At 43.2% G+C, this 17910-nt stretch overlaps 1 protein-coding gene across 1 annotated transcript in view; it reads left to right on the forward strand.

Annotated features, from left to right (window-relative positions):
* Positions 1–17910, forward strand: part of LOC311243757 (kin of IRRE-like protein 3) — a gene marked incomplete at both ends in the record, with an annotated part of 153026 nt that overhangs the window by 71175 nt on the left and 63941 nt on the right. The window contains one exon of the mRNA XM_084333099.1: positions 9361–9511. Within this exon, the coding sequence (XP_084189225.1) occupies positions 9361–9511 (151 nt within the window). The remainder of the gene's footprint in view (positions 1–9360; positions 9512–17910) is intronic.

Genomic DNA, 17910 nt, shown 5'->3' on the forward strand with positions numbered 1-17910 from the left:
CCCCGCATGCGGCAGACAGGTATAGTGGTCCCAGCAGCACAGCAGCATGATAACTCACAAGGCTTTTTCTTCTCACTGTTCCTATCATTGCCTGCATTTAGCCTGCTCCAAAACATCTCCACAAAGATGGTATGAAGCAAATTAACCTCACAGTAATTCTGTTATTCTGGAGGCGACGTTTTAAAGTAAGGCATGGTTGATTTAAAAAGAAAAGAAAATGCTATTTAATTAATCGCTATGTGAAATGTTTGAGGTGGTAGGCTGAGATGAGTTAATCAAATAAGACCTTCTTAACCCCACTGACCAGAGAGAAAAAATATTATCTTCTTAGTACTGCGATGAAGCAATTGATTGTGAAATTAATATCCAGTAATTAGTTTAGAAAATGTATTTTGGTGTGATCCGCAATTAAAAAAGGCTGATTGAATATGACCTGAAGCCACATTTCATATTTGAACATATCAAAGGCTTGTTGGATGTACAGCAGAATATTAATGGCAACTAAATTATTAGCTTTTCCCTTTAGCTAGTAAAGTCCAAGTCAGCCCTTTTAGGCTTCCCTCTGCATCTCATTTCACTGACCTCATCAAAGCTTTTAAGATAGTAAGGGCCTGAAGCCCTTCTGCTGTCCGTACGTCCCCGCAAACTTAGACCAATCACAGCTGAGGATTTCACTGACGTGTCAGACACACTGTATTCTGAAACAGCTTAGCCCAGCCAGCCAGCCAGCCAGCTAGCTCTGGAGCTGCCTATATGCATCAAGCCATGACAATAATTAATTATATCCGTCGAGATAAATGGGATACAAATGGGTTGGACAATAGTTGTATGTCAGAAAGCAGGCTACATTCACCAGCAACACACAGACGCTTTGCACATAACCTGTTTGAGAAATAGAAGTAGATAGATGTTAGCCTTGCACTTATTGCGATTAGCATTGGTAATGTAAATGCATGTTTTCTACTCAATATTAAGCTTTGTAGAGAGAAGGGTTGCACTTCAACAATATAATTTTGCGTAGGAGAGTGCCAAACCAAAGTCATCCGATGAGCAAAAAAAAACATCCCAAAATGACAATGTACTTACATTTCACGTGTTTATTCAGGCACACATCACACAAATAAACACTTATGTGTTTCGGCACAAAACCATCATCAGAGCGTTCAAAGCTCAGATATTCTCAAACAAAATATGTAGATAGGGGGGTGGGGTGTAGTCATCACATATGGGTTTGATCTAGATACAACTTAGCCAATCACAGTCTTAATCCATGGATCTATAGTTGTTACAGGGTGCCAGTCACAGTCTGGTTAATTATTAGACAAAACAAAGACACCCAAGGTATATAGTTGATATGGTCTACTCTACTGTAGGTAAAGAGATGTTTAAATACATATCATGCAGTTAAAGACACAATATAAAAGCCATTGGAACACTTCTTTCAATAGATGATCTAAAGTCACAGTTCAGGGGTCAGATATACTATGTAGGCGTCCAGAGTCCTGTCCTAGGAAGCACTTTAAACTGAAGTAATCATTTAGACCATTAGGTGTCATAGAATTAAGTGTATGCATCCAGAACATTTCTCTCTGAGACATGCATATTTTTTTTATTTTCCAAAACATCACCTCCTCTACTAGGCATTGCACGTTTTTCAAAACATCACCTCCTCTACTAGGCATTGCACGTTTTTCAAAACATCACCTCCTCTACTAGGTATTGTGAGTCTTTCAAAACATCACCTCCTCTACTGGGTGCTGTGACTCTTTCAAAACATCACCTCCGCTACTGGGTGCTGTGACTCTTTCAATGCCAAAGCTTTTCAGTGAAGAAGGTTAGTAGATGGTTAGCATCAGCATAATGTTTTGCTATTACATGATCCATATTGCCCGTACGGATAATGGGGGGGCAGCAGTGGCCTAATGGTTAGAGAAGCGGGTTTGTGACCGGAAGGTCGCTGGTTCGATCCCCCAGACCGGCAGGATAACTCTGGGCTGGGCACGTGAATTAATAACTCTCTCCTATCCCCTTAACTGGGCAGCTCCCAGGTGTGAATGGAACTGTGTGAATGTGAAGCCGGGCATTCCTGAAAAAGAGCATCGGCTCAGTAAACCTACCCTGGGTAAATAAAGGTTAATAAATGAATAAAAATGCCCGTACGGATAGCGGTTTTGTGCTCAGATGTTCTTTGCTTGAGGGGTAGTTTTGTCCATTTTAAGCTAGACCACAGGGATCGGAGTAACATTTATGAACTCATGGATAGGAATTCTGGTTGAATTCTGGTGGTGGAATGCTTTTGAATTTGTTGCATTGTTGCAAGAGGCACAGTTTGTGAAAATATTCCAAGGATTGTTCTGCTCGAAGGACATGCCAGTGTCTCTTGATTGTCCCTTATATTAAATACAGAAGCACAGTGATTATATTGTGTAGAAAAACAGGCTAGACTTCGATCGTTCTGTCTTTTGTGTGTTGGATAAGAGATCAGAGCGAGAGGTGGTGTTGTTGTTGGAGATAGAGGAGCAGCCATGCAAGTTGTTTTAGTGTGGAATCCTGGAATTAATCAGGATTTGGAACAGTTGCATTCAAGTCACACATCTTTTAAGTGTTTGGATGATTACTTACTTGATTACTAATATTGCAGCATTATGCAATATTGAGTTGCATTCCATGTATTTGCGATAGATTGAATGACCCCACGTAAAAAGTAATGTTTTGAATATGTAATATATGTACTTATTTATTTGTAATATGTACACATGTTACAATTTAGATTTTCCTGTGGTCAATTTACTTAATGCAATGTATTTTATTTAAATTGTAAGTGAGAGTGGGCTGCCTTGGTTATGATTAGATCCAAACAATTGATTTGAGGGGATTCTGTGTTGTTTCTCTCTTGGATAAGTAATATATCTACCAACTTTCTCACTACCAAATAAAGGGACAAAAGGTTATTATTCATATTCATTCAAATGTAGCCATTTTTGTGTGGACTTTTCTATTAATACACTCAGGGTCTCTCAATAGGCAGGACCCCCACTTCAATGAAGAGCAGCCCGCCCTCTTCCTCTCAATCTCGTCTCCTTTTTCGTTTTAGCACGGTCGAAAGAAGGTATGGCATTCTCCTACTCGCGCTCCGGGCAGCGATATGAAAAATTATCAATTTGTATTATGGCTGGGTGTTGAATCCAATAGCAGCCGGCTAACCCCGTTTTCTAAGATTAATGACTCCAGACAGGTCCAGAGCGATGAGGGAAACAAGCCTGATGGTGTCAGAAAGGATTTTACATTGACACATCCCACAGCTGACAGCTAATGTGTTCTGCTTCAGAGGTGAACGCTGAGCCTTCAGCGCTGCTCCCTATCAAGTCCCTCATTGTGTGGCTTTCTATTATTATAATTTTTTATTTGTATACATTTTTTTACATGCAAATGGGCTTCTTGGAAACATGAATGACGAGTGCAACATGTTTATATCGCCAGATGTGTTAACGCTTCGCATGGAAAACTGGATATTAGTATGATCATCATTTCCTCATTAGTGTTTTTTTTTATTTAAATATGTATTTATTTGTCCAAGACGTGAGATGTGCTTGAGAAGTAGGAAGCAGAAAAAGTAGGGAGCAGAAAAAGTAGAAAAAGTAGGGAACAGAAAAAGTAGGAAGCAGAAAAAGTAGAGAGCAGAAAAATTAGGGAGCAGAAACACAACTCGTACACCTACTGTGAATTGTACCTAAACTGCACCTCGTCCATTTATGCCTTGCACTATATAGTATTGTATATTAGTACACTGCACAGTATTGTATATTGTATGGTAACTACGTCTACGAACATTGTACATATGTCTAAACTGAACACTGTGACCTCTTTTTTTTCTTCTAATTTTTACTATGTTTTTATTTCATACTTATCTTGTCATGCACAGTCTCTGGAGCGCAACAGTAAGAAGCATTTTGTACAAAAGTATTCTGTACTTCTGTATGACAACTATTAAAGAAACTTGAAACTTGAACTTGAAGTAGGAAGCCGAAAAAGTAGAGAGCAGAAAAAGTAGGGAGCAGAAAATGTAGGAAGCAGAAAAAGTAGAGAGCAGAAATAGTAGGGAGCAGAAAAAGTCCAGAAAAGCAAGATAACAAGCAACACCTTTTTTCTTTTTTTTTTTGAAACTTCACGACACTCCAACGATATAATGTTCCGCGGCGTGTTCCTCGACACTTTAATGATCTATTCTCAGCATACGGTGCTCTTAGGTCGGAGAGAAAGCTCAAGGTTACAATGTGATTTTAGCAGGAAATGAGGAAGTGTAATTGCTGCCATTAGTCAGTGCAGTTTCAATAGGAATCTGTGTGACATGACTAATTATTAATATGTAGTCATTATGGCGGCATATATATATATATATATATATATATATATATATATATATATACACGTATATAACGGCCCTATTTTAACTTTGTGACATTATTGTAATGCAGGGGGCAAAGTGACACTGATGCAATGTCACAGAAGTACCTCTTTCTTGATCCTCCAATCGCAACTGTTGAGAAAATCATACAAAGGGTTCTGAGGGTCTTTTGAATCCTTACTGAGTGAAAGTACAGACGTGGGTGTTGTGGAAGTTCCTTTCAAGGCCTTTTGTTCAGACCTCCCCCTCCCCCCTGTATCCTGCTTCTCCTCTCCCCTCACCTGGTCACCCCTCCACCGCCCCCTTTTCTCTGAGAAAGCTTAAAAGGCAAACTCACAGAATGAGCAGGAAGGGGGGGGTGGGGGGGGGGGTGGGGGGTGCTTGATCCTTTCTCCTGGCCAGAGAAAGTCAAGTCCTCTACCTAACTCCTGATCTAAATTGTATTTGATTAACAATGTTTTAACAATAAACTTGTATCAACCATGAAGATGTGACCACGCACTATCCTCTCCGGTTCCACCATAATGTTCAGCATCGTATTAGAAATTCAGCAGGACTAATTGTATCACTATAGAAATCAGATTACCCCCGTTTGAATGTGAACTCTATACTCCCCCAAGTTTGGATGAAGTTTAGACATAACGACATAAACAAATGTATTGCTCGTCATGTACAGAGCTCGGTGGAAATCCAAGCATTGGAAATTGCATCCATAAAACAATCCATGTGTTTGTGAAGCTAATCCAGAAGTTGCAGTGCAGCGAAGTGCGTCCATGGTTGGCCCATAGGGCATACCTATTTCAGTTGTGATGGCGCCATGCCATAAGTCCGACGGACCATTATTCCGACAGCTCAATAGGCCGAAACTTTTTCCATTGGACCAAAAGCCCATTGGTCCGACAGTCCGTTGCCCTCAATGGTTAAAAATGAAGTCCATTAGTCCGACGGTCTATTATCCCGAAAATACACACTCCATTATATTTAATGCATTTTGACGTACAAACCATATGGCATTGTTTCAGCAAAAACCAAGGTATGACACAATTAAAAGAAAGCCACACTCTCTCTCTCTTAACACGACAATACAATACGTCTATCTCACATTCACAATGACTGCATATAATGCCCGACTTAGAGATCCCCGTAAAACGCCTTCATCCTATCTATTCTGACACGTATTTCAGCACCATGGACAGAGGGTGGAGGTCTAATTATCATCATTAGTCATTTGCTTAAACTTCACAGAAAATAAATAAATGCATTGAATTACATCATTTCTAGTACGTATCCAATGGGTGTTCAAACAAGTCTCCTCTCTCACAAGCCTGTGAATGACCGTATACTCTACAGTACTGTATTGTACTATAATGTACCTATATATACCACTATATTCCATAGTGACAGTCAGTTTAATGTACATTGCTGGTACAGGCGTTTTGTTTCATCGAGGCGCAGTCAGCAACATGTGTTGGTAAAGTGACACTGAGTCTCCTTTAAAGAGGTGTCAGGGAAATGCAGCTTGACTATGTGGTTGGCGTATGTGGTTGGCTACATGTCGTTCCCTACGCCCAGCCAATTCCTTCTAGTAGGTGACTTTGCACGGCGCCGCACCGGTTAGCAGAGGCTCCTAGATCCCTCCCCCGAGAGTTGGAGTGGGAGCAAGCGCTACTGAGTGCTGCCGAGCGATTCCAGATGGCTCCCACAATGTCGGGCTCAGAGGATGAACGGTGAAAAGAAGATTGATTTTCTTTGTGGTGTATGACAAGCCATGCGCCGGAGCACACAGATCTCCAGACACACAAAAGAGGTTCAAAAAACATATTCTATATATTTCTTTTTTTGTCTCAAATCAATCAGCCTTGGAGCAAGACTACAGAATGTTCCAGTGGGTTGTATTTGTCCCTGGTTAGGGACATGGTGGGTGAATCTCTGCTCTTGGGCTTTGGGTTTGTGGCAGAAGATGGATGCTGTTTTCACTATACAGTAGTGTCAGGCCAAAGTATCAAATGTGAAAATGGTCATTCCATTTTTTTTTGTGTTAGACTTAACATAGTTGTTAGCTACAGTGGGAAAAAAATAAGTAGGAGGAGCACTACTTCCTGCTTCCGGCATGGACGTAGCCAAGAGAACGGATTTGTGAAAGTCAATAAAGCCCAATAGTAAGCAAGGTTTGCCGACATTATTCATCATCAGTCTTCGAAACTGAAATTTGTCATGGCTTTTGAAGGCCTAAACGATTGCCCCATTGGACTGTGCCAATGCCGAGTGGACGGGTACTTTCTCAGTACTGAAGCTATTGGTGAGGTTGCTAATATGCATTATACATGGTGGGAAAACATCATTTTAATAAGCCTAACCTAACCTCCTTTAATGTATTTTCTTGAGCTATTTAGCATTTTTTTTTATGAATAATATAACTGAAATATAGGCCTAATGGGAAATATTTTCCTTTAGCCAGTTAATCTCCAGCTCCAAAAATAACACTTATTTTAAACCAACCAAATGTTATCATTATCTTGGCCACTACTAGCAGATCCAATAATTAGGGTCAAACCAATTAGTGACTATTAGGTTTACCTAGAGTATTGTGAAGTACCTAGAAGAGCATTTCCCAAAGAAAAAAGTTGTTGCAGCAAAAATGCATGAAAGTTGTAGTTCCATGTTAACTCATCTGTAGAACATTTATACACAACTATTATACACACCCTTTGGAGGTTACAAATATAATCCAATGTATTTTAACAAGGGACGCTCGATATTGTTTTTTTTACCGATACCGATATACCGATATTGTCCAACTCTTAATTTCCTATACCGATATCAACCGATACCGATATATGCCGGGTTCCCCCCCCCCCCAAAAACTGAATAATTTCAGGTAATTAACATTACATATCTCTTGTTGTGTAATTAACACAACATTATGCATACTTTGACAATAAATAAAATAATAATTTGTTCTTACTTGCTTGCCTGGGTAAATAAAGGTTAAATAAATGTTCAAATAAATAAAAAATTTGAAAACCGATACCGATATTACATTTGTATGCCAATATCGGCCGATAATATCGGTAGGCCGATAATATCGGACATCCCTAATTTTAACAGTTAAAGGTATACAATAAAAGCAGTATTTTCTCCCCATTGGCTCAGATTGTTGCAGGTTTAGAGCCAGAATGGCAATTCATTATAACATGATGTTATCTATAATGTTTAATCCCTGTGGACAAGGCTTTGGTTATGTTCAAGTCCTTTAGGGGGAATCGATTTTATTTTCAATTCAATTTTTTCCCTTTGACCTAAAATAAGTAATTGCTTCAGAGAGAAGTGCACTTGCTATGCAAACAACATGTAGCCTAATGTTGTTTTCTTTCCATGCTCACTTCCACAAGCTGATCAGGAGTTCATCAATCGGCCCCTGTATCTTTTTTACATTAAAGGAAGGCCAAACCCAGCACAATATACATCAAATGTATTCATTCATTCCACCTTTATTGAATCTCGATTGATCAGTGAGGACAAGCTAATGATCCAAATGGACAAAGAGTGACGAGAAGGGGAAAAAAGAGGAGAAAAGACAAAGGATAGATGGCTTCCCCACGTCAGACTCGGTGTGCATCACAGGGGGCAGAACAACGGGGCAGACTGCAATATATTTGCATTTGTTAGCCATGCTAGCGGTCTAAACCATCAATCCCTGCCAAAGCTAGATATGTAAAGGGAGAAAGAGTCACGCTCACAGCCATGCCGATTGGCCAAAATGGCATCAAGCCATTTTTGTTAGAAAAAGTGCCATGGGTGCCACGGTTTCTCCATACAACCTTGTGGTCCTTTTCTTTTGCGCAGCAGCTCAACACAGGCCAGGGGGCAACTCAGTCACGTGACTCAGCGAGTAGGTGATTGGCTCAAACAACAAACAATGAAACCTGTCTATATGACACATAGAAACACAACTAATGCAGAATAATACTAGTTTAACCAGTCAAAACATCTCCATACTGGGGTGAAATGAGTAATGATGAAATATTTAAATAAGTGTCTTAACAGATACCAATGTATTGCGTTTGGATGTCCCATGTGTCTGGAGCACAATAGCTAAAAGCAGATTTCCCAGATTCAGTGCAAACTATGGGGACTTGAAGTGTAAGCTAATCATTGGAGCGAGTATAGTCTCAATTAGCCAGACCCGTCTCCACACAACGTTAGAGCTGTGCCACTGCAGGAGACATCTGGCAGAACATTGTGCACTAGGGAAAAATACACTGTTTTTAAATTGTATTTCTCAAACCAATCACGGTCGTCTGGGCGGTGCTAAGCCCAACATTTAACTTGCAAAATAGCATTGGGGGAGAAATGTTTCTTTGTCAAAGTTTCTATCATGGCAGTCTAGCTTACTAGCTGAAATACTCGTAGTTTTTAGGCAATTTTGAACATAAAAAAAACAGGAAGGGGAAGTTGATATGGTCAACATCCTGTCACTCAGGCTATAGCGAGTATGATACGGTTCTGACTAGCATCCTGTAAGTATGATGATGAAGTAATGAAGTGATGTAAGGTGGCAGATCTCCAACAATGGCGTTATATAAAAACGGACAGTCATTGCATATCATATTTCTCAACCAGAGAGGACCACACAGCCATGTTCAAGATGAGTAAGGGATGAGTTCAGCCTTAGGCAAACATACTGTATATGATGAGTATGTGCTACAGAATGGAAATAGCAACGTTGCATGGATATTTCCAGTTTCTGTCTTTTCAGGATCCACTGGGTCAAAATGATCTTATTGGTCAGAGCAATATTTTTAGAAACATGAATAGTTTTCGGATACATTGCCTTGGCCTATAGGATGGCTGTTTAAATACATTCTCCCAAAGCTCTACTAAATAGGTAAATAAGTGTTGTTTTGCGGTAGCCTACTGCCATCCTTTAACCATCTCGCCTGTTGTCTCTGCAGACCCTGCTCCGAGACGGAAGGAGGGAGAGCACGGTCAGCACACTCTACCTGTCGGCCTCCAACATCGAGACGGGCCAGCAGATCATCTGTAAGGCCTCCAACAAGGCCGTCCCGAACGGCAAGGAAACCAGTGTCACCATCGACATCCAACGTAAGCACACCTCACCTCTTTGGGTGGTTTCACACTCACTGCTCTGTGTCGAATCAGAGCCGGCTCGCATCAGAAAATGGTGTGTCTGTCTGAGTGAGAACGCTGTCCCCCGTCCCCGCCCCCCGCTGATTCGTCCCCGGGGGCGCTGAACCTGGACCGCTGAAATAGGTGGTCTCAGGTGCGCGCTGAGTGGGGGCGGTTAGGCCTGGCAATTTTGTTTGCCATTGCTATGTCTATACATTGTTCAATGCATTTATTTCTATAGACCAGTGGTGCCCAACCAGTCGGCCGTGGTCGACCAGTAGATCAATGACATGCAATATAATTGCCACAAGCGATGGGATAATGTTAGCTTCTGAACAGGCTAGCTAACTAGCGTTTAGCCGTTAGCCATTGCTGGATACTATACTTTCTTGTTCGAATGCATTTATTTCTATTAGACCAGTGGTGCCCAACCAGTCGGCCGTGGTCGACCAGTAGATCGCTCAAAACGCTCAAAAGCGGACTCTACAACACCATCCATTCGTGATAAAATGGGGTGGGTTATATTGACAAGGCTTGACAACAGAGGTTCAAATATAACTTCATATTTATTGGCAATTTGTTCATTTTATATCAACATCCAGAGTCCGCAGTCGTGTTAAGACATTCCCGTTTACATTTTCGGTCGACCAGTAGATCAATGACATTCAATATAATCGATGCGAGCAATGTTACTAGTAAAAGGTTATAAAGCTAACTAGCGGTAGCCGTTAGCTTAGCGTTATTGTTAACGCTGCAAAACGATCAAAAGCGGACTCTACAACAGAGTTCCATTCGTGAGAAAAGGGGGGTGGGTTATATTGACAAGGCTTGACAACAGAGGTTCAATATAACTTCATATTTATTAGTTATTTGTTTCTTTATATCAACATCCATTCTCCAGTCTCCGTGTTAACACTTCCTGTGTTTACATTTCGAGCGTGACATCATCGACTACGGCAAGCTTACAAGCTCAAAACGCAAACCGTAAACAAAACCCAGAGCGCACCCAGACTGAAGTGTGTACACAAACTAGAGGGGGGAGAGGGGGGGGGGGGGGGGGGGGGGGTTCGGATCAGATCTCGGAACGGGCAGAACGAAATAGAAACGAATAGAGTGAGTGAGAAAGGGCCCGTTGTCTCTGTCTGCAGGGCGTTCTCCTGTTTTTAACATCCTGCTTGATGTTAACATCCTGCCAAAAAATACATCAGAATTAGCCACAAACCATTACAAAGTCAATGGGGTAACGCTCATGTCTGTACAAGCTGACTGAGGCTCACTGAATGTACTCCACAGTGCCCACAATGGTGTCAGCAAGCCTCAGCCAGCAAGCTGAGCCCAGCAAGGCATAGGGTTACAAAATCCCTTTAATTGTGAAATTGTCGAAAATATCAACGACAAATCTAAACAACACAACAACAACACTGACGTTTTGAAGTTGGTTGAAGTTGACATTTGGTCATACAATGTATAGCTAATGCTTTTATCCAGAGCATACAACAATGCCGGCAAAGACATACACTCCCGGCAGTCAACGATAAGTGGTATTGCTTGTCTAGCAGTGCCAAATGCAAGTGCTTCACTTAAGACTTTTGAAACTGTGTCGATGGGGGCCCGGCTACGGGCGCAGCGGCCTAAGATATGGGGGGCGCCAATGGGCTCAACTCAGGGGGGTGGGGGTCAGCGTTTAGGCGGTTTGACCCGGGAGAGTGGGATCCCGTGGGTTGTGGGTTGGTTGTGCGTGGGGTGGGGGGCTTGGTGGCATGGGAGGTAGCGGGCTTGGCTCGGTGCGGGGGAGTATTGCCCCTCGCCCCTCTACTGGGTCGGGCCCAATCAGATTCAAGATGCCCGTGTCGCTGAGTGCTGGACCCCGTGTGGGACGGACCTGGGATGCGGGGGAGCCCGGTTTCTAGGGGGGGAGGGCGGGAGGTTCCTCTTGCGGGGGTCTGGGAAAATGAGCGCAGCCGAGTTCAAGGGGCCTACATCATTGTACTGTTGTGTTATTGATGTTATTGTATATGTTGTGTTGTATGTCTATAAGTGTTCAATAAAAATGTAAGTTTAAAAAAAAAAATAAAAAAATTGAAACGGAAAACAAATCCAATAACAGGAACAAACACGTGGAGGATAGAAAAGGCAGGTGAAGTGACATCGTGGACTAACCTGACTAAATACAGACAAATGTTCTGACAAAACTGAACAGGGGGAGCCAACATAAATAATCCACATGGAGGTGGATTAGCAATGGGAAACACCTGGGTGATTGCTAACGGGGGACAGCTGGTGAGACACAAACTACAAGTGGAATTGGAAGACCTAGATAGAAACACAAGAGGGAGAGACACTAGGGAGCGGGAGGAAAGTGCATGGCCAGGGAGAAGTGGGAAACACTAGGGAGTGGGAGGAAAGTTCATGGCCAGGGAGAAGTGGGAAACACTAGGGAGTGGGAGGAAAGTTCATGGCCAGGAAGGGTGATGAAGGATGGGGCAGAATGACCCTAACACATAACGTTTTAATCCTCCTGATTGATTTGTGATTTAAAAAACTTCCTAAATATAGGACCCATCCTATAGAAAAGATAAAATTGGCTCCCCCTCTCTTGCCTGTCTCTCTCTTTCTCTCATCCTTTTCACTCTATCTCTCTCTCTCTCTCTCTCTCTCTCTCTCTCTCTCTCTCTCTCTCTCTCTCTCTCTCTCTCTCTCTCTCTCTCTCTCTCTCTCTCTCTCTCTCTCTCTCTCTCTCTCTCTCACACACACACACACACACACACATACACATACACATACACACACAAGCTACAACTACCATTTTACCAAACCTCTTCTTACCGTCTTCATCCGACGTTCCACACTTAGTGCTCATGGGCAAGGAACAAACATCCGGGTTGTTGACGTGTTTACTAACCTCCAGGCATTTTCCACACGTGCCTGAAACAGTTTGACAGGCATACTTGACTAACCCTTTATAAACATCTAGGATTCATTTTAAGCTCTGTTGGATATGTATAATTGGTTTCCATCTTGTGCTTTCATACCATGTGGGAGGGTGAGAGACATCACTTATTTTTTTGTACCCTCCGCTCGTAATGGAATATCACAGGAGCCGTCCGTCTGAAATGAATGGGATTTTCTTTTGGTCCAACTACCTCTCTGGCCATGGCGAGGTGCACATACCCCCCAAACCTCTTTAAATGCCTCTCCTGTGCCATCAATCTTGTTGATGAGAGCACGCACAGTTCCCCAGCAAAATAGGGAAAGTAAGCCCAGCGTATAAAACACATTGAGCCTCAATTGTCGGGGAATCTTTTTCGATCAAGAACCCGCTCCGCGGCAAGAGTAGGGCCTCAAACAAAGGGATGTTACATCACTCACAGCCTTCTTCAACAACATTAAGTACGACTAATAAAGCAGAAAATGCTATTTAGAGATCCATTACGACTGACGGCTCCATTCTTTTCATTATGTGCGCCACACGAGAGGTGCGTTCCAGTGCAGAGCGAGCGGGCCGGCTCAGGCGAGGCTGTAAAAATGATTAACAGTGTTGGCTGCAACTCTCACAGTTTGTGCCCGTCGTTTTCTTTTCTTTTTTTTTTATCACGCAGAGAGCCCACATATTAAAAATGATTTTATGTCGGCCCGGGCATAATATGTCTGTAACGAGCGCTCGCTATTACAGCATCCTCTGCCTGCTTCAGGGAATGCGATCCAGACTGTAAACATAAGTGCAGCGGTTCTGTTCTCAGCCCACTCCAAAATATCCTCCTGACACAATACAAAAGTGTGCGAGTGTCTGCCAAAGAGTGCGTGACGGATCAAATGAGCGTTGGCAGGATCTAATTGCTGGGGTTCGATTCGCTCAGGTTGCTTAGCCTCCCGTCTCTCTCGAACCCAAACCCCCACCCGCCCACCTGCCGCCACACGCTCTCCTCCCTCTCCTCCGCGGGCGACGGCGACAGGTAGAGTGCCTTCGCTCCAGTGAAAAGCCTTCAACACTTCAACAACATCCACCTCCTGATTGCGCCGCTCCAGAAAAACCAAATGTGCCGTAATTTAACTTTGATTCATCTGCGCCGGGTATCAATTTGATGACTCCCAATGCTGACTAATTTGATTACATGGTCCTCACCTCAGCTGCACGGCGGGAGACACTGTTTGTTTCCTGAATAGACATGGAAATGTGACGTGTTTCGGGACTCAGCTGTGTTTTCGCAAGTACCCATTCATACCCCGTGTGCTATTCCAGTGCGATGGCTTGCTCAGGCGGCAAAATGCAATTCATTCTGTGAATGTACAATATTGTATACAATGGGCAGTCAGATAGACACTTGAGCGTGAGTAAATGGTGTATTTGGAAGGGGCTTGAACAAAGAGAAGGTGGCCCAGTGTGAGGCTCTTTTAGTCTCTATTGTTACAGGAGAAAGCAGGTGTTGAATAAATAAGTGATGGAGCGTTGGCAAGGCAGACACGGGGCATCCCTGCCTCTCTGGCGAGGCCAGCCGCCACATGGGGGCAGTGTGCTGGGACAAGAGGCCAGTAAATATTGATGAGAGACAGCTGCTGGCACACAGAGGAGCGGAGTGGAGAGGAGCAGAGTAGTAGAGGAGCTACTGTAGCAGAAGTGATCTCCACTGAACACACATGGGCGCACGCACACACTCTCACACTCTCACACACACACACAACAACACACACACACGCTCACTCTCTCACACACACACACACGCACGCACGCACGCACGCACACACACACACACACACACACACACACACACACACATACTCACACGTAAACATATACATAAACACGCACACACACAAAAATGTGTTCACATACAGAATGCTGAGAGAGAGAGAGAGAGAGAGAGAGAGAGAGAGAGAGAGAGAGAGAGAGAGAGAGAGAGAGAGAGAGAGAGAGAGAGAGAGAGAGAGAGAGAGAGAGAGAGAGAGAGAGAGAGAGAGAGGGGGGGGTGGTGAATAAAAAATAAAACAGTTTTCTTACAGAGACTGTATTTTTGCATCTCTGTCGCTGTTATTCCAGCTTGCTAGTCAGTGCATGGCTAAGCATTTAAGTGGATACCATGCAAACAACCAACCAACCGTGCCTCCCCTTAACCCTTGTTTGTCACTTAAGCCCTCTTCAACCCAATACCCATTGGGTCGCACACAAAGCATAAACGTGTGACTGGCCTTAACTTAGTTAAACAGTAACATTACGATTACAATAGCTGTGAAACCTTATAATATGAAAGGCCGTGAATAACATGTGTTTAGGTTGCTGAGTTTAGATCAAAGAATAATAATCAATATGAATTCCATATGGATTTAAAAGGCCTCATGTGTTATATAAGTGGATGAGCAATGTCCCAGTCCAGTGACACAGGTGGAATAATTGATTTACAGTCACTGTTGAGTCTCTGCTATACCTGTTTGGTCTCTGCAACTCCTGGGGACAGTCTGGATGAGACCATGCAACGTCTGATGATCTGTCAGTTCGGTTACCTCCACCATGTCAAGTGCTTTCATCCGACATGTCCCTGGAGCTTCTCCGGATAGACACCGGACACCACATAGCGATAATAGTGAAAGCGTTTATGCAAGGGAATTAAAGACCAGAGATCCTTCCTGACCCAGCTCTACTGCTCACTGCAAGAGAGAAAGGGAGCCAGACAACGCCTCTGTACAGTCACTTGCCTGTTTAATGGTTTGAGTCCTAATTCTGTGATTCCAACTCATAAAGATGAGGCAACATCTGTATATGTATCTATACTGTAGGTTTAGTCCCATTGATATTGAGGATCTCTCTTGCAAGGGAGACCTTTAGATAAGAGTCTGGTGTATTTATTCTGAAAATGTCCGATATTGACATACATTTTAAAGCAAAATATGCATTTAACCAGCCCATTTTCTACCCATCACCTTAACCTAACCCTAACCATTCCTAACCTGATCCTAACTAGGAACTAGAAAACCCTCAACCCACCTGACACATTTGTGAGCCCCAAAATGTCAAAGTAGGACCTGTGACATAACACGTCATACCTCCACACTGTGTTCCATGGCATGCGTTGTTTCTCTTCAGGGTGTGAGGCACAGCTTGATTTGATCTGCTGGATTTGAATGATGGGCGCTATACATTGGGGGGGGGGGGGGGGGGGGGTACGCCTTGCTGTGTGTGTTTCATTAACAATATTGTATTAACTATTTCAATGTATGTATCACGTTTGCCTCGTCGTATTAACATGAAAATGCATTAATCTTCCTGAGTAATCAATTTCATGATTTAATCTCATCTGAATATTCATGTTCAGAAAATGTCATCACAGTATTACAGTTACCTTTTTTGTAGTCAAATTCAGGGACGTGCACAGGACTTTAGAGGGGCAGGTGCTCAAAGGCTGAAAAGGGCACTATACCTGTGTGTTTTTTAACCGAGCGAGCGTAGCGCGCAAACCCGGTTTTGGTGATCAAATATTGAATATAGAACTATAATAATCAGTGCAGGAGCTCACTTATCCTTGAAAGACACCTTTATCACTGACTTAAAAGGCCCATACATCTCCATAAATGTTCAGGGGGGAGGGAATAAGTTCTTACCCTACAGACCCCAAGAAGTGCTGTATATTCTGTATTGTTTAATATAAATGCCTTTTTTACTCCAATCCCGATTTGTATTGGAGATTCCCAAATCCCATCGGACTTGACTTCTTCGTGTTCCTCAATGAGTGTAATACCAGCATTCAACTGTATGCGCCACAGCGGTTCTATCATCATCATCATCATCACACCACGCTATGTATAAAATATATAGGTCCGCGGAGAGGCACGCTGAGGAGGCCGTGCAAACTGCAATGGAATATGGGGCATCTCTCTCTCTTTACCTAATATTTTGATTCTATCCTGACAATTTCAGTTGGAAGGGCAGTCTATATGCGTAACGGTATACATTATTTTTTTTTTTTTTTTTTTTTTTAATTGCACTTTTTATGAGGCTCAAAAAGGCAGGTGCCCAAGCACCCCTTGGGCTCTATGTGTGCACGTGCCTGGTCAAATTGCTCTAATCCTTAGTTGTATTTAATGACTCAACTAGGTGTGTGTGTGTGTGTGTGTGTGTGTGTGTGTGTGTGTGTGTGTGTGTGTGTGTGTGTGTGTGTGTGTGTGTGTGTGTGTGTGTGTGTGTGTGTGTGTGTGTGTGTGTGTGTGTGTGTGTGTGTGTGCAGAGAACGGGCGTCTGTGACAAAATACACATTCTTACTGACAATGTCTCCTCTCTCACAGTTCTCTAATCGACCGTTGGGTTTTAATCCGATCATGTTGGCGGCAACAAAAGTAATTAGAATGTTCTATGCCCTTTCAGATCATCTCTTTTTTTGCTCACCTTTCAGCTTAGTGAACCTCTCTCTCTCTCTCTCTCTCTCTCTCCTCTCTCTCTTCTCTCTCTCTCTCTCTCTCTCTCTCTCTCTCTCTTTCTCTCTCTCTCTCTCTCTTAGCCGCACGTCCTCTTGAACTAACTCCGAATGAGAGTAATCGAAGAGATTACCCGACACGTTACCTTATAGCTTAAGCCGCCCGTCCAAGTGTTTTTCTTTCTCATCACTCCAACGCCTGCCCATTTACATACGCGCCTCAGCAAATATTTTTTGGCCACAACAGAAGTTCATACTGAGTCATCCGACTGGGGTGAGGCAAATTAGCATCTAAATACGGTACACTCCGGCACTGTCGCCAAATGAGAAGGATTTAAAGCAGACGGAGGGGATCCAGGACCCCGGGATAGAGCGCCTACGTTAGGTTGTCCGAACCCGGTCCATTAGCAGACTGTAATTATTTGATAGCGTGGGAGGTGGCGGGTACCACCTGGCGTTGTTGGGCTTTTAAGAAGGAGAACTTTGGACGTAACTCACATTGAGCCCTCTGCAGCGTTATGCGGCGCAAACGCAGCAGTATATAACCGGCCCAGACAGCATTCTGATGCCCTGAAGCCTGCTGCTTCCCACTCAACACAGATATTCACATGTTTTCAGGCCAGCTGCGTGTCTGCCGAGCTGGCCCATATAGAGACGTCTCGCACGCACGCACACGCACACACACACACACACACACACACACACACACACACCACACACACACACACACACACACACACACACACACACACACACACACACACAAGGGAAACGCAAGGACACAGGGGACGAGTGAGAGAGCAAGGCTCCCAGTGTGTTTGCGTTGCAAACAAGCTGAGCCGCACCGAATGCCATTTGTTGAGACTAATTAATAAAGAACATGCAGATGTGCAGGATTTGTTTTCAGTAGCTGGATCTCGGAGCTCAGATGCTACTTTTTTGCCTAATCAAGCAGATAATGGCTAATGGCTAATG

The sequence above is a fragment of the Notolepis coatsorum genome, assembly GCF_963971535.1.
Source record: "Notolepis coatsorum genome assembly, chromosome: 1".
Classification (NCBI taxonomy): Eukaryota; Metazoa; Chordata; class Actinopteri; order Aulopiformes; family Paralepididae; genus Notolepis; species Notolepis coatsorum.